The sequence below is a fragment of the Triturus cristatus genome, chromosome 6 (assembly GCF_964204655.1).
Source record: "Triturus cristatus chromosome 6, aTriCri1.1, whole genome shotgun sequence".
Lineage (NCBI taxonomy): Eukaryota > Metazoa > Chordata > Amphibia > Caudata > Salamandridae > Triturus > Triturus cristatus.
In genome coordinates, this window is record NC_140589.1 from 1,762,300,304 (window position 1) to 1,762,326,245 (window position 25,942).

General features: G+C 46.9%; 1 protein-coding gene across 3 annotated transcripts in view; it reads left to right on the top strand.

The window, feature by feature from the left end:
• Positions 1-25,942, top strand: part of CDC42BPA (CDC42 binding protein kinase alpha) — a 797,672-nt gene that overhangs the window by 524,702 nt on the left and 247,028 nt on the right. For all 3 annotated transcript variants that reach the window (XM_085613029.1, XM_085613030.1, XM_085613031.1), the window contains exons 15-16: positions 3,124-3,371; positions 21,683-21,788. In XM_085613029.1, the coding sequence (XP_085469155.1) occupies positions 3,124-3,371; positions 21,683-21,788 (354 nt within the window). The remainder of the gene's footprint in view (positions 1-3,123; positions 3,372-21,682; positions 21,789-25,942) is intronic.

The following is a 25,942-nucleotide window of genomic DNA, read 5'->3' on the forward strand; positions in this document are numbered from 1 at the left end:
ATGTTCTACATCAACAAGCAGGGAGGAATACAATCGTTCCCCCTTTCCACTCTGGCACAAGAGATTTGGAGATGGGCCATCCCACTCAAAATAGACCTGCTGGCCATACACCTACCAGGGAAAGACAATGTGGGAGCCGATTGGCTCAGCAGGCAGACCTCGGCATCCCACGAGTGGGAGCTCAATGGACAGGAAACGCAAAGGCTATTCAAAAGGTGGGGTACACCGACAATAGACCTGTTTGCAACACACCTGAATGCAAAATGCCGAAACTTCGCATCCAGACAACCAGAAAAACAATCCCAGGGGGAATGCCATATGGACAAGTTGGTCAAGGACATTTGCATACGCTTTTCCACCAGTACCACTGATACACAGGGTACTCAACAAGTGCAAGACCAGCAACATGACCATGATCCTGGTGGCACCACAGTGGGCAAGACAGACTTGGTACTCACAAATAGTGGAAATGGCACAGGGACCTCCACACAAATTCGCAAGAAGAAAGGACTTGCTATCCATGCAGAACGGAGAGGTTCTACACTCAGAGCCAGAGAGCCTCGGACTGGCAGCTTGGCTCCTGAAGACATAGTTTGCACACCTCAAGCTACCTCCAGGCTGTAAGTTGCAATTCTGCCCTTTTAGCCTGGATCATGGGTGATGATGGAATCTCAAGGAGCTGTTTCACGCATTTTCCCTCCTCGAAAATCCAATCCAATTTATCACCTAAAAGATAAAACCTCCACCCTGTACTGGAATTGTGGACGCTTTGGCTCCTCTTTAACGGTTTCACCAGCAAATTAACAATTGCCATTCTTATTTGGTCATAAACTGATACCCATTGCTCTTACAAAGGGCAGCAGTTACATGGGTTCCTAACTGGAAAGAAGGTTGTGAAGTGAGACACTGAGAAGCGCAAGCAAATGGATAAATCACAGGCATGAAACATGTGGGCATTCAACGTATAATAGTTCAGAGTAAATGATGAGTTTGAAAATGCTCTCAAGTGCTGCTGAAACCATTCTCTCTTCACAGATGAGTCGACCAAGTTTTGTGCTATAAATTGTTTAAATAATTATTATCAAGCCCTAGTAGGACATCATAAAGCAAGGAGGCTGTGGCATCTGTGCTCTATAACCATATTTGAAATAACCTTGAGTGGAAGTAAAGCATTCCGATGTCTAGCTGGGTAGAAGATGCCCTGTGTGTTAGATGGCATCACTACTGCAATAAATACCTCAATCTCTCTCAAGGTACTAAGCTGTTTCAACCAGAAAAAGGGTTCAACTGAATGTGAAAAGAAGAGCCGAAACAGAAACAGCAAACACAAATTATAACCACTGTGATGTAAAAATCACATACATTCATTGGCAATATTATATTTGAATCCTGTTGCATCCCACAGATTCATCTCAACTCTGCTGAGGGACCCACTTATTTGCATCCATATGTCTTGGCTGTGGACATGCCTAATTTTCTGAGATTGCAGTGCAAAATGTAATTACCTGAGTGTTGTAGCTAGGAAGCACTTCAAGCACATAAAGCCTACTCTCAGAAGATGCCCAGAGTTGTTTGTGAGTCTCTTCAACCCCACCGAAGATGCTACATTCAGTACAGCATTAATTGAGATACCTTTTTGAGTGAGTCTTCATATATGTTCACCCTGCTTTTTTCAGATTTGATTGCAGCAAATGATCTATGTTTGATGCTAAGACCAAATGTAAATTTTTTCATCTCATAATCATTATTAACGGTTTAATTGTGTGCTTTTTAGGTCTAGCCTAGGCAGCGCTTGCGCTGTGTCTTCGAGACATGTTGTATTCAAGATATGGGCATAAAGCCTCACCCACTTTCCGCCCATCTTTTTAATTGGCTCCTGTCCCTGTCCTTTGTAAATGGTGGCTTTTCATTGGTCAGTAGGCTTAGTAGTCCCTCCTTTGTACCGCCATGTCTCTTCTTGTAATCTCCCATGAGGACACCCCTTGGTACATGTGTTGTTACTCTCTAGGTTTAAATTACAGTCTCAAGGCACTATTTTCTTGAAAGGCTTCAGGCAAGGCACACACTTGGTCCTTAGCTAGGCTAGAAGTGGTTACTTCACACACTAGAACATTTCACATTTATATAAGACCGTCTATAAATTTCCCTTTATCAGCTTCACACAGAGTACAACCTAATCCGAAATTAATTTAATAATTATTTTGTCACATTTCAAAGCGAATAATTGTATATATGGACATAGCTATTTAAATGTACTCTTAGTACTGTCTTGTATGCAATGCATTATGGGTAGGGTGGATTTACCATATCATCTGCAGGGGGCAGTACCATATGTGACTAAAAGGAGTCCCCTTTTGTCACATATGGTACTGAACCCTGCAACATGGCTAGGTAAAAAACATTGCCATTTATGCCAATAGCTCCAACTTTGTAAACATGTAGTGCTGGTGCCTTGCTTACTAGGAACCTCAAGGAGCAGCTTGCGGTATTGCACCTATACATGCAGTGCTGGTTCCTTGCTCACTAGGGACCTCTGGGGGCAGTTTGCTTACTACACCTAGACATGCAGTGCTGATGCCGTTCTCACTAGGGACCTCTAGGAGCCGTTTGCGGTACTGCACCAGCCTGCAGTGCTGGTGCCTTGCTCATTAGGGACCTCTAGGAGCAGCTTGCTGTACTGCACCTAGACAAGCAGTGCTGGTGCCTTGCTCACTAGGTACCTCTAGGAGCAGCTTGCGGTACTGCACCTAGACATGCAGTGCTGGTGCCTTGCTCACTAGGGACCTCTAGGAGCAGCTTGCGGTACCGCAAGCAATTGCAATACACTAGGTCTCGCATAACTGAAAGTATGAGCTATTTGTGTTGCATTATTATTTGCAACGCCAATACCTCACACTATCAGTAATGCGAGACCTATTGCATTGCAAATGCTTGTTTTAATTTGGCACTATATTCTTTAATCTTATGCACCAATTTTAATTTAAGTGAAGCATGTTTCTTGAACTGTATACAATATATATACATTTACAAACAGTTCAAAGAATTCACATTATTTCTATTCCAATTGCAGCAAAACATATATATATATATATATATCTTTTCTTTTTTTTAAACATTTTCTAGCAAAAGCATGTTGGTCGGTCTCCAGGAGTAAGCAGCACCGAGCATCAGCAAGAGATCAATAAACTAAAGGCTGACCTGGAGAGGAAAAGTGTCTACTATGAGGAGGAACTAGCCAAGCGGGAGGCATTACGCGCCACTGAAATCAGGAATCTGAAGAAAGAGCTGCGTGATGCTGAGAGCCACCAGCTTGCCTTGAAGAAGGAGATCATGATCTTGAAAGACAAACTGGAAAAGACGCGGAGAGAGAGGCAAGTGTGCCATATACCAAGCATGTTCAAAAGAACTATTACTCTTAGGTACCATGCAACAATGTCGAAGCAAAAACCCCACTCACAAAATGAACAGAGGCAAATAAATTGTGATATTATCATATTTTATGCAAATAATTTGCTTTACTTCAACTGAAAAAATTCCTAAGGTAACAGACAGAATACGGTTGTGTGGTTTTCAAGACGTGAAACCATCAGTTGTAAGCCAAGTGTACCTTAAAGCTTAATTTAGGAAGAACTAGTTTCACTCTGTTTAGGGATCTTCCCATCTTCTTGCCTCTTTCCCATACTACCAGTGAAGCCCACAGCAACAATATTGAGTCTGACTCTTTTTTTTTTTTTTTTTTTTTTTATTTATAAAACCTTTATTCGTGCATATTAAAAGAACAAATACGGGCCTACAACCTTCAGGCCGGCCACGATACGGTTAAGCACTGATACAAACATTACGGCCCCTGTGCTTCAACGGTCAAGGTTAGCAACGATTTATGAATCATACACTGGAGAGATCCTTGACCCCAGGGAAAGGAGAAGTGAAGGTTAATTTTAAAGTTTTCAAAATAATTTTATCAGGGAAATAGTCAGTGAAGAATAAGAACCAAGGAGATTCGAGTCCGCACGATATCTTCACCACACGGGAGAGCAGCAGCATCATTAAAACAGCAATGGAAGTAAAATCTCAGGCAGTGAGGCAATGCAGTTATATAACAGGATAGTCACATGAGCAATTACGCACCCCTCCAGTGCCGCCCCCACTCAGTCAACCCCACACCCGGACCCAGAATCGAAACAAGTATAGCGCAGAAACATAAAGAGAAAAAAAGGCCCATAGAACTAATTAGAAACAGTAAATTACCCCCCCACCCTACACCACTGCGGAGGCTACGGCCTTCCCCCCCCCCCCAGCATAGTGCCTGTCGCCCAATAAACCCGAAATATAGACAAGAAAGAGAGTAAGAATAAAGTAAAGAAAGATAAGAAAACAATACACCTATGATAAAGGGGGTGAGAAAAGAATAGGACTATTCTAATCTAAACTCCCAAAAAGAAGAAAGAGGGGAGGAGCCTACGTATCATCAGAGCGCCCTTAACCATCGGCCATCTTTGGCTTCCACACACTGAGAACCCACTACCCCAAAAGCGGTCGTGTGAAAATGAATTGTCACAACAATTTAAATGAAGGAAGACAAATCGCGACGAATGCGCACAAAGTATACATTCAGTTCCAGTCCCAGTCCAGCCCCTCCGTGAAACCATGGCGATATTAATCAGTCTAGCCCTGGCCCGATCGCGGGCTTGAGATTAAGCCAGCCCCTACATGAAGGCCCCGCATCCCGTGCAGACAAAGACAATATGGCCGTTTGGGAGAAGATGGTGAAGTAGAATCCCAAAATGGCCGCCGACCATCTGTAGAGGTCCCTTTGTGCACCACATAAAGTCCAGACATGGCATGTAGAGTACAGGAGTTCCACAGAAAAGAAGCAGTAGGCCACCGTGAACGATTCCTCGAGGATGTTAGGTGTTGCTCAGCTGGATACTCTTGCAGACGCGGTGAGGCAGGCAACAATGAAGCAGGCAGCAATGAACGGGGAAACAAAGTATCCGCTTTTAAGCTGGAGAGCAATTGATCCTGGGTGCCGGGAAAGCCAGATGCAGGCACCAGTGTAGCACGATCACACACAGCCGTTGCGTCCCCGCAAGAGGACAAAAGCACTGGCAGACCCACGCCGTGTTGATGACAGACGGAGCGCTCACGGCCCGCAGCCGACAGCATGGAGTCAAACTGCTCACTCAGCGCCTGAAAGCGAGCACACATTTGTAGACGAAAGTCCCGCAGGACGGCCAGTACGGAGCCGCATGTCAGCGGAAGCTGCACCCCCACATCGGCAGCAATCCGGGACGGCACTGTGGAGCTGGTGTCTGGTGGAGGGAGGGAGAAGCGGGCAGCGGGCAAGACCGGAGTATCACCCCCCAGCCGCGAGCAGGCAAACAACGCCATGTTTTACCGCCGGACGGTACAATGGCCAGGGGGGGGGTCGTAGCAAGGAGTCAGTTCCCCTCAGGTCTGCGCCGCAACTGGGAAAGCCAACAGTCGCCTCCCTTCCCTCGGGTTCTCTTTGCAGCCGACTAGGCAATAGAAGAAGGGGGTCGGCAGCCTCCCACAACGCGGTCCACAGATCGGGGCAGGAGACCCGCCTCACCAAGGCTTACCTTACAGCCCCAGCCCTTCAGGCGCAGGGTGCAGGAGGTGTCTGGCCGTCCCTCCCCAGGCTCATCTGGCGACAGTCCGTGGTGTTAGGTGAGGTCGGGACCGCGGGGCTCGGATTTGCGCTGGCGGGTCCGGGGACTGCGGAGCCTCCAGGGGGCCGGCAAAGGCCACAATGGAGCAGGGGTCCAAGGCGGAGAACAAAAGCACCAAGAACTCCGGCATCCGGGCGGGCTGAGACTTCGGGGAAGCGGCGGCGTGGACAGCGCGTCGTCGCACACGTTTCACCTCGAGAATCGGCAAGGATAGGAATCAGGATAATAGTCCGGGGCCAAGGGCCGACGGAGCCGGGCGCTCAAGCGTCTGCTCCGGTCGCCATCTTGGCTCCTCCCCCCAGTCTGACTCTTTTTAATGTGGGCATCTGCCAGTGCCCAGTATCAGCGGCAGTGGGCAAGGTCAGAGGAGTGATAGATATCAAATGGGGTTGGTGCATATACCCCAACTCCACGATAATAAGTATTTCTGTTCTTTCTGTTCTTGTGCTTGGGGAATAAGGGTGCTCTCTTCCAGTGCAGTCGTCAGTAGTTTGGAGATGCGCTTGACAGTACATTGTGAGAGCTCTGGATTTCAATCAGCTCAATATATGTAGAGTTGAACCTGGCAATATGCATTATAAGATTTTCAAATTTTACAGAGGGTCACTCTGTACAGTTTGAAAATCTTATAATGCATAGTATATATTTACATCTGTCTAAACAAAAAAGCTGCTGGGTGTAGCTGATTTTGAGACTGAGGCACCAGAGAATGTTTATGGGGTAGAAAGTGGGTGTGCACGCAAATTGTTGCATGGATCAGGATGACGCTTGTGTACAAGGGTGTCTCTATCCAGCATTGATGCCTTTATATAATTTCTTTTATATTTTATATATTTGTTCCTGAAACTGTTTTGAGGCTGCTTAGTTGCATCGAAACTGTTGCTCTGTAGTTTTGGTTGGATTTCAGTTTGGGTGTCTCCCGTGCCTCTTGCTATTTAAATGTAATAGTTTGGGTCTTAGGGTGAGACCTAATTAAAAAGTGAGACACACTTAATTGGTTTATCGCTCTAAAGTGAATGAATGATCTTACTCGTCTACTGCCTTTCCTGGGTAACACCCTGGCTCAATGCACAGACAACACAACACTGGGCGTCTCCAAACAGGTATGAGGACAGCGCTGGGAGACTGATGTAGAAGGAACTGCATGTATAATGAGGAATTTATGTATTTTGATTTGTTCCACTGAAGAACAGTTCTAAACAACACTCAAAGGTTTTAATGTGTTGAAGAATGCAATGAGATGAAAACCAGCTAAAATCAATGTGTGAAAATAACTGGATGGATGAGAAAATGGCAGGATACAGAGAGTGCCTATTGAAAAGCAGGAGTTGCAGAACCCTACTTTTAAGGTCACAGTGGTTCTCTTGGTACAGAGCGTTGGCAACTTCCAGTGGGCATGCTTATGATTCACTACTCAGGGAAGGTTGCTGTGTGATATTTTAAACGTAACATGCATCTGAAGGTGGAATTTATAATGGAAGTTGCGAGGAATGCCGAATTAGCTGGCCTTGAAGTGGGTTGCCACCAACTCTTCCATCCTTAGCTAGCCTTTTCTAGAGTTATATAGCAGCCATGATTGAAGTATTGAGTGCTTCCTCTTTATCTGGGTGGATCTGGGATTATGTTGCAAGTGGTGAATCTAAGTTATATTGTAGCACAAAGACTGGAGATCCCAATGTGAAAAGTACTGCTTAATGGGCACTGCTGAAGTTGCACTGTAGAGTGGCTGTATCCCACATTCCTTCAAACTTCCTAAATTTAAAATAAATAATCCAGAGGTCAACCACATTAACTGCTAAATTCATTCATAAGTCTTGTCTGCTGAGACGTGCTGAGTGTGGCTTGTGTGTACCCACCAAGGTTGAACGACATGTGAAACCCCAAGACATCTGTTGGCCTACCTGAGTGAATTGGCAAAGGGGCCAGGATTGACTCAAACAATTTACTTGTTTGTCCTGCATGCATGTGGAGTTATGCTATTGGATTGGAATTTTGGCTTTAGATGATGTTACAATTACGTTAAGGCAGTGAGTCTATCCGAAATCTGGTTAAGATAGATGTGACATGTAGATCCCTTGCCCTCTGATTTTAATGTCACAGCTGAAGACAGTTTGTGGAAATGAAAAAGTAAGCTGAATGATTTGCAGCAAATGAAAGTACAGAACCAATGTAAGCAAACTGAAACACAAGTGGCCTGGGGACAAACCTTTTGAATTCTGTCAGGCAGACGCAGAAACCTTGGGGTGTAGACAGAAACTAGCAATTTCCATTTTAAATGTTCAAGAAAATCCTGCCATTGCTTCAAGTCAAGTAAGGACTAGTAATCAATCATCAATAGTAAGCTACACCGATGTAGCTCTCTTTACCTTAAATGTCCAATAAAGTTCTACTTGCTTCTTAGCGCAGACGCTATGTTCTGTGGACAACTTGCGTGCGCATGGGTGATGTTTGAGTGAATTTTAAACAATACCCCTCCGGTATAATGTCCAGAACCCAGCAGTCAGAGGTAATTGCCTCCCAGTGAGGCAGAAACCCCTGTACCTTGCCCCCGATAGGTGTTAAATGGTCGGGGGGGGGGGAAAGTGTCACTGTTGTGTGGCGGTGCCTCCTTTAGGAGCAGCCCCTTTGCTTCTACCCTTGCCCCATTATACCCTTCCATGTAGTAATCTCATGAAGGGGTCTGGTGCTATTGTGTGGTGTAGGTGGTAGAAGTCACGGCCGAGGCAACTGCCTTGGCTGTGCCGCGGTACTGTGGGCGGTGGAAAGAGCTGCGGACACTGGGAGTTTGTAGTGCACCCATAGTCTTAGTGTATCTGCTGGACAGCGGGCAGGGAAACAGATGAAAACTCCGCTCCCAGCAAGGGGGAACAGTTTGATAGCTCCCACTTGCTGGGAGCGGCGTTAGTGTTTGAATCTATGACGTTACAACACATGCTAATATCATGCATGCAATTACAACGCGGGTATTACTATGCCAATGCTTTTACAATGACCTACCATTACAATGTGAATTTTCACCGTGCATATGCCTTTTCCACGCATGCGTGGTAGACATACACTTGGTAAATATATATATATATATATATATATATATATATATATATATATATACACATACATATATGGGTGTATATATGTGTTTTTATACACACACACATATGTATATATATATATACCCCATACACCCTTAAAACTTACAATTGCCCTACCCACCCAAAAACCCAAATTCACCCTAAATCCTAAAATTACGCTTTCCACTCCAAAACCCAAACCCACCCTAAAATTACCCTTCCCACCCAAAAACCCAAACCTACCCTAAAATCACCCCTTCCACCCAAAAACCCAAACTCATCCTGAACCCTAAAATTACCCTACCCACCTAAAAACCCAAACCCACCCTGAACCCTAAAATTACCCTACCCACCCAAAATTCCAAACCAATCTTAAACCTTATGCTAAATTGTAAAACACATATGCCTTTCCCATACATGCCTTTACAACGAAATTTGTTGTAAAGGCATGCGTGGTAAAGGTATATGCGTTTAAATGACATGTGTTGTGATGGCATTGGGTTGTGATGGCATTTGTGTTGTGATGGCATGTGTTGTAATAGCATGTATTAAAAAAGTTTCATTGTAATGGCTGTTTGCGAAAGAAAACTGCTATGTCCGGGGGTAGACACCCTGGGATATAGCAGGAACCGGATCTAGTTGGTGGTGATCCCCAGGGCCATTAAGGGCCCCAGAAGGGGGTGCCGTGCAGTACCCTACTTTAGAACACATGGGCTGGACCCAGGGAGGTGGTGGTCCCCAGGTTTTTATTTGGCCCAGGAGGAGGAGCGCCCCGCCCCCTCACAATTTTTGAAGTTATGTGGCCCCAGAGAGGTGATGGTCCCTGGGGGCTACTTGTTAAAGGGACCACAGAGACGGTGCCACCACTACATTGCAAGAAATGGGTGTACTTCTTGTACTTTTTCATTCACAAGAAAGATGGCTCCCTCTGGCCTATGCTGGACCTCAGACCCCTCAACAAGAACATCTTGTCAAAATATTTCCACATGGTCACACTTCAGGATGTCATCCCTTTGCTGCGGCAAAGCGACTTCATGACTGCCCTCGGCTTGAAGGACACCTACTTCCATATTCCCATCCTATTCCCATCCACCCTGCCCATTGAAGATTCCTGTGGTTTGTGGTGAGTGGACAAAATTATGAGTTTAAGGTGCTGTCTTTTGGGGTCACAACAGCCCCCAGGGTCTTCACCAAGTGTCTAGCCATGGTAGACCCTCACCTCAGGCAGGGTGGCTTCTATGTCTTCCCTTACCTCGATGATCAAGAGTGCCACGCAGCAGCAATGTCTGGCGCACATGCAGACAACCACAGACCTTGTTCACAAGTTGGGCTTCATGCTAAATACAGCCAGATCTTACCTTCAGCCCCTCCAAGTACAACCCCTACTTGGCGCCACTCAAGAGTCAAGGGTGGGGAAGGCTTACCCAAGCCTTGCCAGGGTTAATGCTTTCCAAAATCTGCTACCGCTTTTTGGGCCAATCATTGGGTAATAGACAGGACAGTAATGCGTTTGTTAGGCATGATGGCGTCCTGCATAGCAATAGTTTCCCATGCAAGGTTACACATGCTTCCCTTACAGCAGTGGCTATAGCACAGTGGTCTCAGGCGGAGGGTCTATGGGCGGTTCAAGTGTTGATTTGGGCCCATACACATTGCTCTCTGCAGTAGTGGAACGCCAACTATCTGTTGCAGGGACAGCCCTTTCTAGGCACATTTACACAGGATTCCATCACCAGGGATGCCTTGCTCCCCAGATTGGGAGCGCATCTGCAAGATCACACAATCAAGGGCTTGTGGACACTCAGGAAGCAGGGCATCTACATCAACCACCTGGAATTGCTGGCTATTCAGTTTGCTCTTTGAGCATTCCTTCCACTCATTCAGGACAAGGTCATTTTAGTCCAAATGGGAGACACCAGGGCCATGTTTTACCTACAAAAGCTGGGGGGCACGCACTAGTCCCAGCAGTTTGCTCTAGCACAGAGCATCCGGAGGTGTGTGATACATCACAAGGTGCAGTTGTTCATACAGTACATTCCGGGTCTGAACAGTGACTTGTCGACCTGCTCTGCAGGACGCATTAACAAGTCTTCGAGTGGGAACTCCACCCCCAGACCATACTCATTTACTTCTGGCAGTAGGGGTTTCCTCACATAGATATTTTCGCCACCATCGAAAAAGTAAAATGTCAAAACTTTGCAGTCAGGTTACCACACCCGCGGCCCATGTGTAAAGCACTATGGATGAACTTGTCGGGGATATTTGCCTACACGCTTCCGCCTCGCCCACTCCTATAATTTGTAGTTTGCTACCTGAGGCAGACATCCCATACCCTCATCCTAGTAGCCCCAACCTGGGTGCGCCAGCCTTAGTACTCCCCTCTGATGAAACTCCCTCTAATTCCTCATGAGAAGCTTCCCAACAGGCTGGACCTTCTCACTCGAAACCATGGAACTCTCCGGCACCCACATCCTCAGCAGCTCAATCTTGCGATCTGGCTCCTGAGCTCTTAGACTTTGGTTATCTTGACCTACCTAAGGACTGTATATCCATTCTTCGCAAAGCGCGCAAGCCTACTACCAGGGCCAGCTATGCGGCCAAATGGAAACGGTTTATGCACTATTGCCTTCCAAAATATATCAATCCTGTCACACCGTCAGTACAAGTCATTGTCTGTTACCTTCTTCACCTTCAAAAGTCCGGCCTTGCCTGCACCTCCATTCGGTTACATTTGGCTGCTGTGGCTGTTTGTCTACAGAATAGGCATCACACCTCGCTCCTCAGAGTACCAGTCATTAAGGCCTACATGGAAGGCCTTATGTGGGTTATCCTGCCCCGGACGCATCCTGCTCCAGTGTGGAAACTCAACAGTATGGGCCCTCCTTTTGAGGCAACTTTTACTATTGCCTGCTTCAGTTTCTTTCATGGAAGGTAGCCTTCCGTGTAGCCACTGCTTCCCTCCGGAGGAGCCTTTCTTCCAAGTTCCGTCAGATTGGGTGGTCCTCAGAAACCCCTCTTATTTCTCCCCAAGGTGGTTTCCAGTTTTCATCTCAATTGAACGATTCAGTTGCCAGTTTTCTTTTCCCATCCAGAGTTTGTAGCCAAAGGCGCTTGCATACCCTGGATGTCTGAAAATGTGTTAATATATTATGTGGATAGAAAAAAAAGCATTTAATAACACACAACAACTCTTTGTGTTCTACTCCAATCTGCACAAGGGGCGTGCCATTTCCAAAGCAGGGATTGCTCGTTGGCTTATCAAGTGTATTCAAACTCGTTATGCTGAAACTAAAAGGTCCCTACCTGTCCCTCCCAGACCCCATTCCACTCACAAGAAAGGGACTTGTATGGCTTTCTTTCGGAATATACAACTAACTGACATCTGTAAAGCAGCTACTTTGTCCACCCCTCACACTTTTACTAAACATTACTGTGTGGATGCCCTGGCTAGACAACAAGCTAGAGTTGGCCTGGCTGTCTCTTATGCACACTGTTTCATGCACACTGTTTGTCATCTGCAACATCCTCAGGCAAAGCTACTGCTGTTGGGGAGGACTGCTTTACAATCTATGCACAGCATGTGTATCTACAGCTTCACATGTCATGAACAGAAAATATGACTTATCCTCTAAGCATCTGTTTGTGGCATGTAGATTGACATCCACCCACCCTCCTTCCCGGCCACCTGGGCTCTGTTGCAGTCACTCTTACCTTAATTCTTTACTTCACATGGTCATCTTTATTATCCATCTACATCTTTGCTCTCCGTGGGGAAAAAACAATCTGACTATGGAGCCGTTGCCCACGCGCATTGCCTACAATAGAAGGAGTCACCACACTGAGGGGCTCAAAAAGACTTCTTCGGAAAAAAAAAACAAGTTGCACACATCTGAGCCCAACACTAAATGGCCAGAGAGAGAGAGAGAGAGAGAGAGAAACGGACAGACACACACACACACATTGCCCTCCCTCTCCCCCCCAATCGACTGGAGGAAAAATATTGGATTGTTTTGCAGCATGCCATTAGCAAGCATCTGATGACCTGCTACGTGGATTTAATTATACCTTTTTTTGAAAGTACTATGCTCTATTCAGATGTGAGAGCTGACACAAAAGTGGAGCAGTCTTCCCTACATAATCTTGATTATGAGATGGATTCTATGCTGGAGAAGAAAAAATTACATCTGTAATACCGGTTTTCAAGCAACTGAAGCGAAGCAGTTACACTGCATGCTAGGTACCCTGGCCCTTCAGATGAGGTGAGAGCTAATGCTCTGCAGAGGCACACATTTGAGTACAGTGGTGCTACCATATATGTGCAGTTGGCCCAACTGTGCTATCAAATAAAGTTTTAAAAATGAAAGTGTTGTTTCTAGCTGTTCTGGGGTCCTTCCCAAAAGTGGGCGGGGTGCATGGATGAGATAATTCTCTCTTTTCCCTATTTAGACCTTATTACAGAGGTTACAGTCAAGTGGAGAGAAGGAAATGTTCCTCACCTGAAATGTTCTTATATGTACGCTTTCTTCAGCAAGCAATAGGAGAACAAGCTAGGTTGTGGACTGTAATGCATTGTGATGAAGTGTTTTGAAAGAGGTGCAGCTTCAACTCTTACCTACAGTGGAGCAGCACTGGGGCAGTCCTGATGTATACAGAAATGTTGTTCCAGAACCTGGGTGCATAGGTGCAAAAGTCCTGCTGTTTTATTTTTTTTTATTTTTTTCCTCTTCTTAGACTGCAATCTGATAGTGTCCTGACTGAGGATGTGTCGAGAACCCCCAGGGATGGTGAACTTGTCTGCGACATAAGTGGGGTGCTGTTCTTGATGTAAAGGATACAACTGGTTTTGAAGATAGTGCAGGCCGGTGAGGAGAGCCAGTGGAGTTCCTTAAATGAGACATGCTGTATGAAGGATGCCCATAAGGGGTGACCGAGTAGAGTCTGAAGGTCATGGAGTAGGGCACTACCACCATACAGAAGTGAGAGTTTAGAAGCTTGAACATCAGTTCGGAAGTCGCTTGCAGGAAGAAATGACTTGACTTTCTTTAGAAGAAAGAGCTGGTAACAGGCTATCTTCGTTGTTTTTTGGGCCAATGTGTTCCTTGAGGCTAAATGGTGTGCAAGATGACTTTCCACTTGGTGAAAGTTGGCATTTGAAGCTGTACAGTATATATGTAGCTGTACTTGTACAGCTCCGACAAGGCTAGGAATCAATGCAGCGATTAACAATGTGTGAGTGCTCAAGTGTATGGTTAAGTTCACTTACAATGAAACACGTGACTTGTACTGCATAGGAGATTAGTGCTCCTTGAAGAAATGTGTCTTCAACTTCCTTCTGAACTGTAGAAGGCTTATAGTACTTCTGATGTCGATGGGAATTACATTCCATATCCTAGGTGCATAGATGGAGAAGATATGTGTTGGTCCTTCATTCATAGTTTCATCTCTATTATGTCAGAGTCATGGCTCCTGGTTTGGCTCTGTCTGATGTGGGTGGGGTCTTGCAGCTGATCCTGAGCACAGGCCTGGAGGTGATGCCATTGTGATTTCTTTAGAGTTGGGGTGATGTAGTTCAAAGTCTTCAAGTCCTTGATGAGCCACACCGCCGTTTTAGAACTGCCGGTTTGGTGTGTGCTTGGGGCATTGAGCATAGCATTGTCTCTAGACAGGTGCTGTGTGCTTGGGGGTGCATTGAGTATAGCATTGCCTCTATATAGGTGGGATAGACTCAGGCTTGAATTGTCATTGAGTAATTGGCTTCTAACAGAAGGAGTTTCACTTTTGAAGAGGGAGAGCTGGTACCCTGCTGTTTGTTTTCCTAGTGATGTGTTATTTTATTTGCGGTCTGTATCGACAGTAAATCAAAGTGATTTTAGGTTTTCGGCAACCGGGGGTGAAGCCATCCGGGTTCATGATGGAAAGTCAGGCTGAAATCTGAGGTTGTTTGAAGCTGTTGGAAAACAAGAGGACTTGAGTCTTGCTTGATTGAGCTTTATGTAGGTACTTGATATCCAAGTCTCAGTTAAAACCAAGCAGGTTTTGGGTCATCAGTAGAGGAGATTTAGAGGTATAGTTGAGTGTTATTGGTGGATCCTGGTGTTCATGATGATTATGAATCTGAGAGGTTCATGCTGATATTGAAGATGCTGGGGATGGGTATTACAGCAGGAATGGGTAGTTTCAATCGTTTGTGGTTCTTGTTTGTACAAGCTGATAGTGATTGGTGAGGTCAGAGGTTATAGAGAACCCCATGATGTTTCTTGGGTGTGAATCGAAGCATGGTGGTCGACTATATCAAAGGACACAGAGGTTGAACAGCATGAAGAGGCAGAGATCTTTGCTGTTGCAGAGGACAGCAGCATTGACTACTTAAAGAGTAACTTAATCTTTTTATTAAACAACAAAACGACATCTCAATCACGGTTTTGGTAGATTAATTCACTTTGCATAATTATGAGCACAATCTTCACCATTATACAATATGCCTAATACAGTAATGAAGCGATCACTATGGTGTTGCAGGATCTTCCAAAGAGAGAACAACGGGGGGTTCACAAATATTACCACGGTAGTTATTCCATTTGCTCCATATATCTATCCATTTCTTGGCGCACCCTCTAGAGACATACACATATTTCTCACGCAGCATGCACTAGTCCATGTCCGCTTTCCACCCTTCTACGGCGGGCAGTGCTGTGGCACCCCACAGTCTTACCAGGTTCCTTTTTGCGACCATCACTCCCAGCGTTACCCAAGTATGGTCCTTTCTACCCAAATCTGTGGGCTCCCAGACATTTAAGAGACATCTCTTAGCCTCGATCCCAACCGTAAGTCCGAGGACCTCCCCCCATACAGGCGTGTATCCCCCTCCAATACCTCTGTATGTATTTACACTCCCACAGGATAGGCATGAAAAAGCCCTCCTGCCCGCATTGTCTCCTGCATAGGCTCTCCTCCCCCTTCCCATACTGATGAGCCTAGTTCCGGTAATATAAATTCTATGTAGGATCTTCAGTTGGACCAGGCGTAGCCTGGAGGAGATTGCCACTTCTCTCGAGAAGGTCACTGCCTCCTGCCACTCCTCGTCATCAAGTTCCAACCCATCGCTCCCCCCAACGTTCCCGAAGCACTTGGAGGGGGTCTTGCGTATTATTGACCAGTTTCTTGTACGACAAAAAGACTGACTTCATTGGTAGGTAGCCATCGAGCAGGCTGTCCTCCAACGGAGAAGCGTCGAGGAGGAATACACTCCTCTGCAATTGTGTCGTCCACGCATGCCTCACCTGTAGATACCCAAAACATTCTGAGTCGGCCAGTTAACTTTCTTGTTGCATAGCGGCGAAGGAGATCATGTCTCCTTTTTGCCATAGGTCCCCGATTTTCCTGATCCTTATTAGGTCACACTTATCAAACCCCTTCGAGCGTCTCAGGGTGCCCAGTTGTTCCAAGTACCACAAGGGGGTTGCCATCGCAAACTTTTGATCCAACCCCAGGTTTCTATTTACCGTGTGCCACACATGCACTGTCTAGTTGTTCCGTTAAAAGAATTCTCCTAGGTCTTGAATAGAGGGCCGTGTTGTAGTTTCCCCCTGGCATTAACCACTTGTCCATTTTATAGCCTGGATCGTCTCCCTGTCGATAGATGCATTGGTTTATGGCTGACAGGTGAGCTGCCCAATAGTACTTCCTAATGTCGGGTAGCCCGATTCCCCCGTCATACCAACTCAGTACAAGCTTGGAAAGGGCTATACAGTTGCGGCCATCCCAGAGCTGTTCCCTCTGGAGACTTTCCACCTCCTTAAAATATTTTGGAGGGACCGGATGCGGGAAGCGTATAAAAAACAGGGTAGAGACATCATTTTGAATAAGGCCGCCCTCCTCAATAATGAGAGCGGTAGGATCTTCCCATTTGCCACATCTTGTTTCAGTCGCTGCAGCGGGGGTAGAGATTCCGGTCATAGCTAGCCTTGGGATCCGCTGTGATAAAGATTCCCAGATATTGGAATCCATCTTTTGCTTCCTTCATGGGACACCCTCTGGGCAGTGGAGGTATCTCACCACTGAGTTTGTCCATCGGGGATTTGCTCCAGTTGATCGTATACCCAGAGTATCTCCCATAGTTTGTGAATATATCCAGGACTCTGTGGATCGACGACCTGGGGGACGCAAGATACAGAAGTATATCATCCGCATATAATGAGTTGCGGTCCTCCCACGTGTCGGCCCACCTTAGCCCCCGGGTTACTGGGTCTTCACGAATCCAGGCCGCCAATGGTTCTAGTGTAAGGACAAAAAGGATAGGAGACAGCGGACACCCCTGTCGCGTCCCACGGCTCAGCTCGAATACCTCCGATTTCTTATTGTTAACGACCACTTGTGCCAAGGGCTTTGCATACAAAAGGCGCACCCACCCATTAAATCTGAGTCCGAAACCCATCTTGGTCAAGACTGCAAAGAGATACGGCCATTATATTGTATCGAAGGCCATCGCGGCATCCAGCGAGACCACAACCGCATCTTCTTGAATCGTACCCCTGCGCCCCATAACACCAAGCAGCCTCCTCAGATTCAAAGCAGTGTTCCTGTGGGGCATGAAGCCCGATTGATTTGAGTGTACTAATTTATCTATTACTTGGACCCAACGTATGGCGAGGAGCTTGGCAAGTATTTTAGGCTCAGCATTTAGGAGCGAGATGGGCCTGTAGGACAAGCATGTATCTCTAGGCTTGCCACTTTTATGTATAGTGACCAGTGTGGCAACCCTTTGGTCCGGTGAAAGTGGCCCTAATTCTCGACTTTCCTCAAACATTTCTCGCATGTATGTGGCGAATAGATCCGGCTTCAGCTTGTACTGCTTGATTGGCAGGCTGTTTGGGCCTGTTGCCTTACCGGGCTGGCGGCTTCTAATCGCCTGGGCTACTTCATCGTTGGTCAAGTCGCTTTCTAGCAGGTCTTTGTCATCTGCTGCCAGGGAGGGAAGCTTTATATCTCTGATCAGGTAGTGGGAGTCCTCTTCTGTGAAGGAAGAGCTCACACTGTATATGGAGCGATAATATTCAGCGAACCTGGTTGCAAGCTCTTGCGGGTCCAATAAACTTCCCCTGGCCTCTTCAGGAGTTCCGGGACCAGTCTGTTTGCCAGTTTATCCAGCCATGCCCGTAATTTCCCGACCTTGTCACCCAGGTCATAGAGCCTGCCCTCTTTGTCTCTCTCCAATGTTTTGTCCATGTCAGTCACTATGGATTTATATTCAGCTTGTTTAAGCTTCAACGTATGAAGCCTATCCTGTGACATTGGCTCCCCGTCTTCAAGGCGGAGGATATCATCCTCCAAGCGCGTCGAGTCTTTCGACTTTTCTTTTCGCACCCCAGCTATTAGCAAGAGTGCCTGACCCCGCACCACGGTTTTGAAGGCTTCCCAGAGGGTTTGGGATGAGGTCACTGATTCCCTGTTTTCTAGAAAGTAGGCTTCCATAGCTACTGTTACCTTGTCTTTCACCACTGGGTTTTTGAGGTACCATGAGTTAACTGGCGCCACCCGCCCAACTCTCTTCTCACCAATGACTACTTCTGCCCACAGTGGGGAGTGATCAGATATGCCTCGAGCTAGGTGTCGGATTTTTCTAATGTTCCCGGCTTGCTGTGCTGGAGTTAGGAGGTAGTCTAATTGAGATAGGCTGTTGAGAGCCCCGGAGTGGAAGGTGTGTTGAATGTGCCCTGGGTGGAACACCCTTCACGTGTCCACAAAGCCCATAGCATCAAGAAAGTTTGGGAGCCAGCTTTGTGAGGGGCTGAGGGCCCGGGGAGGACTGCGGTCCATAGAGGCCGACACTACTGAATTAAAATCTCCTCCCACTACTGAACAACCATCAGGGTATGATAACACTATTTTACCTAGGTCGCCAAAGAACTTGCCCTGCCAACCTGGTGGGATATATACTGATACCAACATGAGTGTCTTACCCTCCTATTGCCCGAAAATTGCTACATACCTACCCATCTCGTTAGTCCACGTATGGTGTATTGACATTGGGAAGTCGTTTTTTAATAGGATACCTGCCCCCTTGGAAACCCTGGTAAAGCTAGAATGGGCCACCAGCTGATAGCCCCATCTGCTCATGGCCTCGCAGGAGTTGTCAACTAGGTGCATCTCCTGGAGAAGCACCACCTCCGGGGTGTGGCGTTTGACATACTGCAATACGATACTGTGCTTTACTCTGTCCCGGAGCCCGTTCACATTCCAGCTTAGGAGCTTAAAGGCCTTTTCCCAGTGCGTCCCCATGTATACGCTCAAAGATTACGCATCTCAGCTCTCCTTTAGGGATTCGCAATGTCGCTCTTTCGGACAAAACAAATAACAACCCCTCTCCACCCCAAATTCCCCCCTCCCTGCTCCCCTGCACTCTGGGACTAAAACTGCCCATGATTCAACTATGCAGAGTGCCTGTAGCCCAAACTGGAACTAAAGATAGAATATAATAGGGGGTGGAAGAGTCTCGCCAGCAGTGGGCGGGGATGAGCCCCAGGCCCACACCGCACTTCCAGGCGCCACAAGTTAGTGCTTCACGCTGTTGGTGCCCAACGCGCCTTTGATGCTACCTGTGTCGCTGTTCTGGATGCAGTAGTTCTGGGCTGTGGAGACCGAGTGGTCAGTTGACTCTTCCTGCCAGTCCCCAGCTCTCCAGACGAGCTTGGGGAGGCACTTGCAGCCGTACTACCAGGCACTACGCAGCCCTCCCAGGATCGGTGGACTAAATGCTCCCTGGGCACTCCACAACACCAGCCCCTTCACCACTGTCGTTTTGCAGCCCAGAGTGGCCCCCAGGCCGTCTCCTACCTTGCTGCAGCAGGATGGCCAGCGCACTGGTGCCCAGGATGGCGATGGGTCGGGGGTTCCGGCCGGGACCCCCGCTATATTTCTCCTCGCGGCTACTTCCGTGGGCCTTTATAACCCTGGTTCCCCTGGTGCGCTTCCGCTGCAATCGCGGGTGGTCTGGTCACTACCAACCCCGTCGGGCACAGGATTCCGAGACCCGGGCCTACTCGAATTCCGGCATAGGCCGAGCGCCGCTCTGACCACAGCATCACGTCCACAAGAGGCCAGATCCAGTTGCAACACGCCCACTTCCCTGATGCGGCATCAGATGAGTCGCAGGCCACAACCTGGGACACCGGCTTCTCTGCTGTCCGGTGGTTGAGCGTGTCCGCCGTTCGACGTCCCAACTGCAGGACGAGTTCCGGTAGCCTTTCCCTGACAAGGGCAGCGGATTTGTTGGGCGGATGTATGGAAGGCGGTCAGGTGCGTTACTGAGCTAGCTCAGGTGGCAGCCATTAGATTCCGCGGCTCAGCCACGCCCCTGCTGCTGCTTTTTCTGAAGCCGGATTGATAGTAATGTGATGGCACCTGTTAAGAGGCCTCGAGTGAGTTCAGGATGTTGGGGAGTTCATCTTGCATTAGAAAGTTGAATCCAATCCACTTAGCCGTAGGGAAAGAGGGAATTGATAGTAGCATGGAAGTCTGTTTTGTTGATGAGGAATCTGATTTTGTTGAACTTCTTGAATGAATGAAGAAGTGTATGAAGGTGGCAGAGAACCATGTTGCTGAGATAAGTGCAACTAGGTTGTGTTGTGTGATGGTATGAACTATGCCTGGGGCTTGAGTGCCTGCAGAATGTGCGTTAAGGAATATGAATGAAGGGCTTATGCTGTTAGTAACTGTAATTGCATTTATATAGCGCTTACTACCCCTGAAAAGGCGTTGAATCGCTTTTCAGCGAGTAGCACGCTACTCCGGAACCCAGAAAGTATTAGTGGTGAATTGATATAGGGAAATATGAAATTAATTTTAGTGGTGGACATTTTAGTCTGTTAGTTGGATTGAAAAGGATAGTGGCGGGATAGAAGAGGGAAGAGTCTAGAAAATGTTATTTGGAGATCATAGCAGTAGGAGGAGGTTTGGGATAAGTAAAGGAGAGATGGATGAGGGAAGAATCTCTAGAAGTGGATTAGGAGGAGAGATGAGGTATCGGATGAGTCTAGGAGGGGTAGATGAGGGAGGGGTTTAGAAAGGCTTGTTTGGGGGATCTAATTAGTGGTGTGTTTGTGCTAGTGAGCGATAGTACCCGTGGGAACGGCATTTTCCTGGTCTAGCTGTGGGTGTTCCTTGTTGCAGTGTATGTGTGGCACGTGCTGTTTCTAGTTTTCTTAAGAGGCAATGAGTCTGGCCGTGGCCTGTTTCTGGCGATACCTTGCCGAAAAGGAAATGCCTTTGACTAAGGCCAGGTGCAGTGGTTTAGTGGACTAATGAGCATCCATTGCAGGCATCTGATTTTGACCCCAGGGTACAAATCCCAGCAGGTTCACTCAGCTTCTCATCCTTCTGGGAACAATTGCATGGGTATCATTGATTTCAGTAATAATAAGCATCTATTGGCTAGGCCCAGGATATCCAAAGTGTTAAAGTGTGTTTTACAAAGACACATGTTATGATAGTGGACCTGCGACAATGAGATGCCCTGGAGGATTGCTGGACAAAGAGCCTGGCGTATGCCCATTGGATGCTGTTGCCTTGGGCCAATGGGCATCATCCGCTGGGAGCATGCCAACAGGTCTGGGACTGGTCTTGCTGTCGGAAATGACTACATTTTATCACTTTGAACTCATACTTCACGGATGTTAGCTGTACTACTGTTAATTTATTATAAACCCTATGAACAATTGTAAAGCCAACAAATGGGTGCCTACTCTGTGTGCTGCACTGAATATCACGTTGCCTTGGTGCAGGGCTCCAGTGGTTTGAAAAGGGCATTTACAGAGAAATGCCGAATGAGAAAATAACTTTTCAGGTATGCATGAAAATGTCAGGCAGGACTTTTGCACATATGCTTTCATTTGCTAAACTTTTTGTATTGTTTCATTTTAGCCAAAGTGAAAGAGAAGAGTTCGAAGCTGAGTTTAGGCAGAAATACGAGCGAGAAAAGGGCCTGCTCTCGGAAGAAAATAAAAAGCTGTCGAACGAGCTGGACAAGGTGAGTTTTGAGTTGTGGTCGGTGACGTCTTCGTTTTTCAGATCACAAGATATCCCGGGGTATAAGGCAGTGGAGATTCTTTGCTGTTGAGTACATTGTCAACGTCTGCATGCTGCCATGAATAATAATGCGGCAGGTTTTTGTCTTCTGTATGTCTTTTTACATACTGAATAATGCATTCGGCCATATTTTGCTCTAGGGCAGGCTGACTCCTAAACCCTGATTACGAGTGCCCTGGACGCGTAGGTGCTACTCATCACACCTTCTGGGCTGCCATGATTTGGAATTTGCATGTGCAATAAATTGAACTGGTTTAGAATTTTTGTGGTATAACATGCAGATTTTGGAGCTTGCTACACCAAATCCACGCGCCACAGTAAATACCGCACTCTAATCCTATGTTAAATTCTGCCAAGTTGACCTACCAAAATTTAACAAAGGGTGCAGACTTTATTGCCCCGAGTAATTACTAAGTGTGGTTAACTCTGGCCAACTCAGAATTCGACCCCTGCGCAAACAGGGGTCTTCGTAGGTGTTGGAAAACTCAGGCCAAGCTCAAATCAGGCACCTTGTATGTACCATTAAGAGGTCAAAACACAGCATCTGTAATTCATCTTTCCATGTTCCAAAATGCATGTAGTAGGCATTGTATAAAGTAAATGAAACAATGTCGTTTCCTGCCAAAGAACTAAACTACATAATACATCTAATTGGATTCAGAAAACTTGATATTGAAGTGCGCAGTGTTGAAATTGGCACAAAAACTAACTTTTTATTTTTTACTGCAATACTGTCCATGATTCTCTGGGTTAGTTCTTTGGTATGTATTTTATTAGGTTCTGTTTTGTGATGTTGCTAAGTTGTTCAGAAACACATATGCAGAATTAGTGCAGCTTCCATGGTAACTGGACCGCTGGTTATAATCTAAACCGGACAGTCTCGGCCTTTCATTCTTCTGATCATGTCAGAATGTGACACAGTCCACATGGGCAGTAAACAAGGAATATGCAGAGTTTTCGGTTATGGACTTTGGAGTCTATTAGTGCACTGTATAAGAGCATTGATTGTTTTGTATAAAGCAGATTCGGCCGTTATGAAGTCTTTTTGATTGTTTCAAGTTAGAAGTCCATAGTTCACCTGTGCCATTTTAACATCAAAATGTTCCCAAATCAGTGAATACAGACTGAGGCATGCAGTAGGAGATGTGTGTAAAAAGAAATATGTATGTAATGGGCCTTGCACTTCTGCCCTTTAGCCATTCTTATTCCCTTCTTCTTCCTACCCACCGACACTGCCCATCTCTTTTTCTCTTTTATGTATGCATTGTGTTGTACATTGGTACCTTAAAAATCCGTAACATTTAAAAAAAAGGTAAATTATATATATATTTAGAGATAACATATTATTTTCTCCTTCCTGAAAATAGATTTATAGTGCCAATAATTAACAGTGATTTTCAGGTTTTTGCTTTTAAGCTGGTTTAAGATTAGATTACGAAATGTTTTATTTTTGTATAACACTTGCTATAGGTTTTTTGTCAAAAGCAATACGCCAGACGTGCAGAGATAACCTTAAGACCCAACTGAGCCCTTGGTAAAAGTTGCTGAATGAGCATTGACTAATATAACAACAAACATAGCTCCCCCGCCTCCGATATCAGGTTGACATTACAATCCACCTTGGCCTGTTCCGCTTTCCTCCTGGGCTTCCACTCTTGTCCTACCCATGTAAGACCGAACTTCATCATTCAGTACATGACGTGGGTTCTTGGTCCTTTGGAGGGCTGTGCCCAGATACCTCCTCCCAATTACCCATATCCTATAGTGTTTGAATGGGTAATCTTATCCTTGTTGATGGGGATCTCCAAGCTCATGGTATGGTCCAGCTCAGATTTCCACCTCTCTAATGATGGGGGAGAGTTGTCCTTCCAGACCCTGGCGATATCCCTCTTATCCACCACCAGAACCCGCAATGGTAACGCTGTATGGTATCTATCAGTATCGATTTCTCCTGTGAAATGGAGAGCAAATTTAGGAGCTCGGGTGGCATCCATCCCAGTACACATTCTAGGCACTCCAATCCCCTCCCTGAATGGGGTCAGCTTTGCACACAACCAGATCGTATGTAGGAAATTGTCTCGTTCGATCATACATCGTAAGCAGGTTGATGAGGCCATGGCACTCATCATTCATAACCAGTCTCATATATAACATGTGTCTGGGCAGCTCATCCGGGAGAATTTTAGCCTTGAGAGGACTACGGTCTGGTAGGTCTGTGAGCCCTTAAATGTATGGGATGAGGGCATGACACAATTATAGGTACTGAAAAAATTGTGAGTGGGTTAGGTCATATTCCGCCTGCATTTCTTGGAAGAATTTAATGTTAGACCCGACCGGACATCTCCCAGCTTCTTGATACCTGTTACATGCTAGGGTTTACAACCTTTCAAGGATGTAACTTGTGGCAACCAACTTCCATGCCACAGTGCACTTTCAAGTCTCCCTCTAAACCTGGAAGTTCACAGGTCTGGTTCAAGGACCTTGAGCGGCAGGAGCGCAGTAGGTCCGCTAGATCCATAGCAGAGTGTTACTGCCTGTAAGTGCGCCAGAACCGGCGCGGCAGCTGCCTCCAACCCTTACCTGATACTGCGATGTTGTGTTGAGGGTGCAAGGCCAGAGGCCCACCCCCTGGAGGGGGGTTCTTTCCTCCAACTGCAACCAAGCCGCTTCAGGTGAGTCAAAAAAGAAAGTTTGTCTTGAAAGATGATTTTGAGATGTGCTGGGAATAGCAACATGTATTTAAGTTGAAGGACTCAACTTCTACTTGTCAGCCAGGAAGGAATGCCTCTGTTGTTGGATCTTAGGGGTGTAATCCAGGAAGATCGACACCCATGTAGAATAGCAGGTCAGCATCTCGTGTTACCTCAAGGCTTGTAGGATCGCGTTGTGGTCGGCAAAATTAAAGATGCGGGTGATAATGGAGCAAGGGATGCCCCTGGTGGAGGCCGCTGCTTCAAGGATCAGTGAGCTCTCGCCACTGCAGAGTAGGGGGACAGCTCCTCCTTCAGGACCGAGGAGGTAAGCCATGTACTCCCAAATGTAGTGGGGTACAACCCCCTCCGTACCCTCCAGGACCCCCACGATGCATATGTGGTTGCGTCTGGAGTGACCCTTGCGTCCTCAGCCTGCAGCTAGAGCTGTTGCACTGTTTCTTGCAGACCAGCAACTGTGGTCCGCATTTCCAGGTACATATCCTCTGCCGTGTATATTCTATCCTCTGTTCCTGCCACCCTGGTGGTTGTGTTGCCTAGATCCTGCCTCAACAGATTCATTAATCTTCAAGTCGCCCATTTTCCCCTCCCTGGAGAAGCGCAGGTTGTGAATCGCTTGTTTATTGGGGGCCGAGGGGTCCTGCAGGACCAGAGCAGGCTCTAGTTTTGACTCTTTGTCAAAGGGCCCCGCATGTCGCGTGTCTTTGTCTATCTGGCCCTGGGAGGCCTGGGTCCTCTGCAGTTTGGTGTTCCCCATTGTGTGCCCCTGAGGTGCGGAGGGCAGGCACCCACACCCGGGCCAGGTGCCTGGCAGTCTCTCCCTTACCGCTTGTCGATCGCTCCACAGAAAGGGTCCAGCCACAACCTAGGCAGGGGGCCAAGAGGCTGTTCAGTCCAGCTCTGCAGGCCCGGCCCCACAGAATGAAGCACATGGACCCTCCCCTCAAAGGTACAGGCTTGCGGGCCATACTGATCCTTCTGAGGAGTATCCAGGCCCCCCTGCGGCGTGGCCTCTCGGTTGGAGCCACGGGCCTTTGCCCACCACAGCCAAAGATGCAGACAGGCTTCTGTTCATCCACAACTCGCAGATCAACCTTGAGTTCACCTTGGCGTTGGGGTGGGTGATAGCGGTTCCCAATCCAACCCTGGCCCAGGACGCCACCGTGAAGGTCTGGTCACACACATAGACATGCACAAATGCCCATAAAAACAATGACGCGCTCCTTCATGAATGAGCTTCTTTCAACCATTGGCTTTAGACTTTGTCAATCACACTTTGGCCTAGCCCAGTGGAGTGTTCATGACTCATCTAAAGCTATGGGCTATCCGAGTGTATCCTTCTGCTTTCACTCCGGTGCTAGCATCAAACTGTATGAGGGACTAT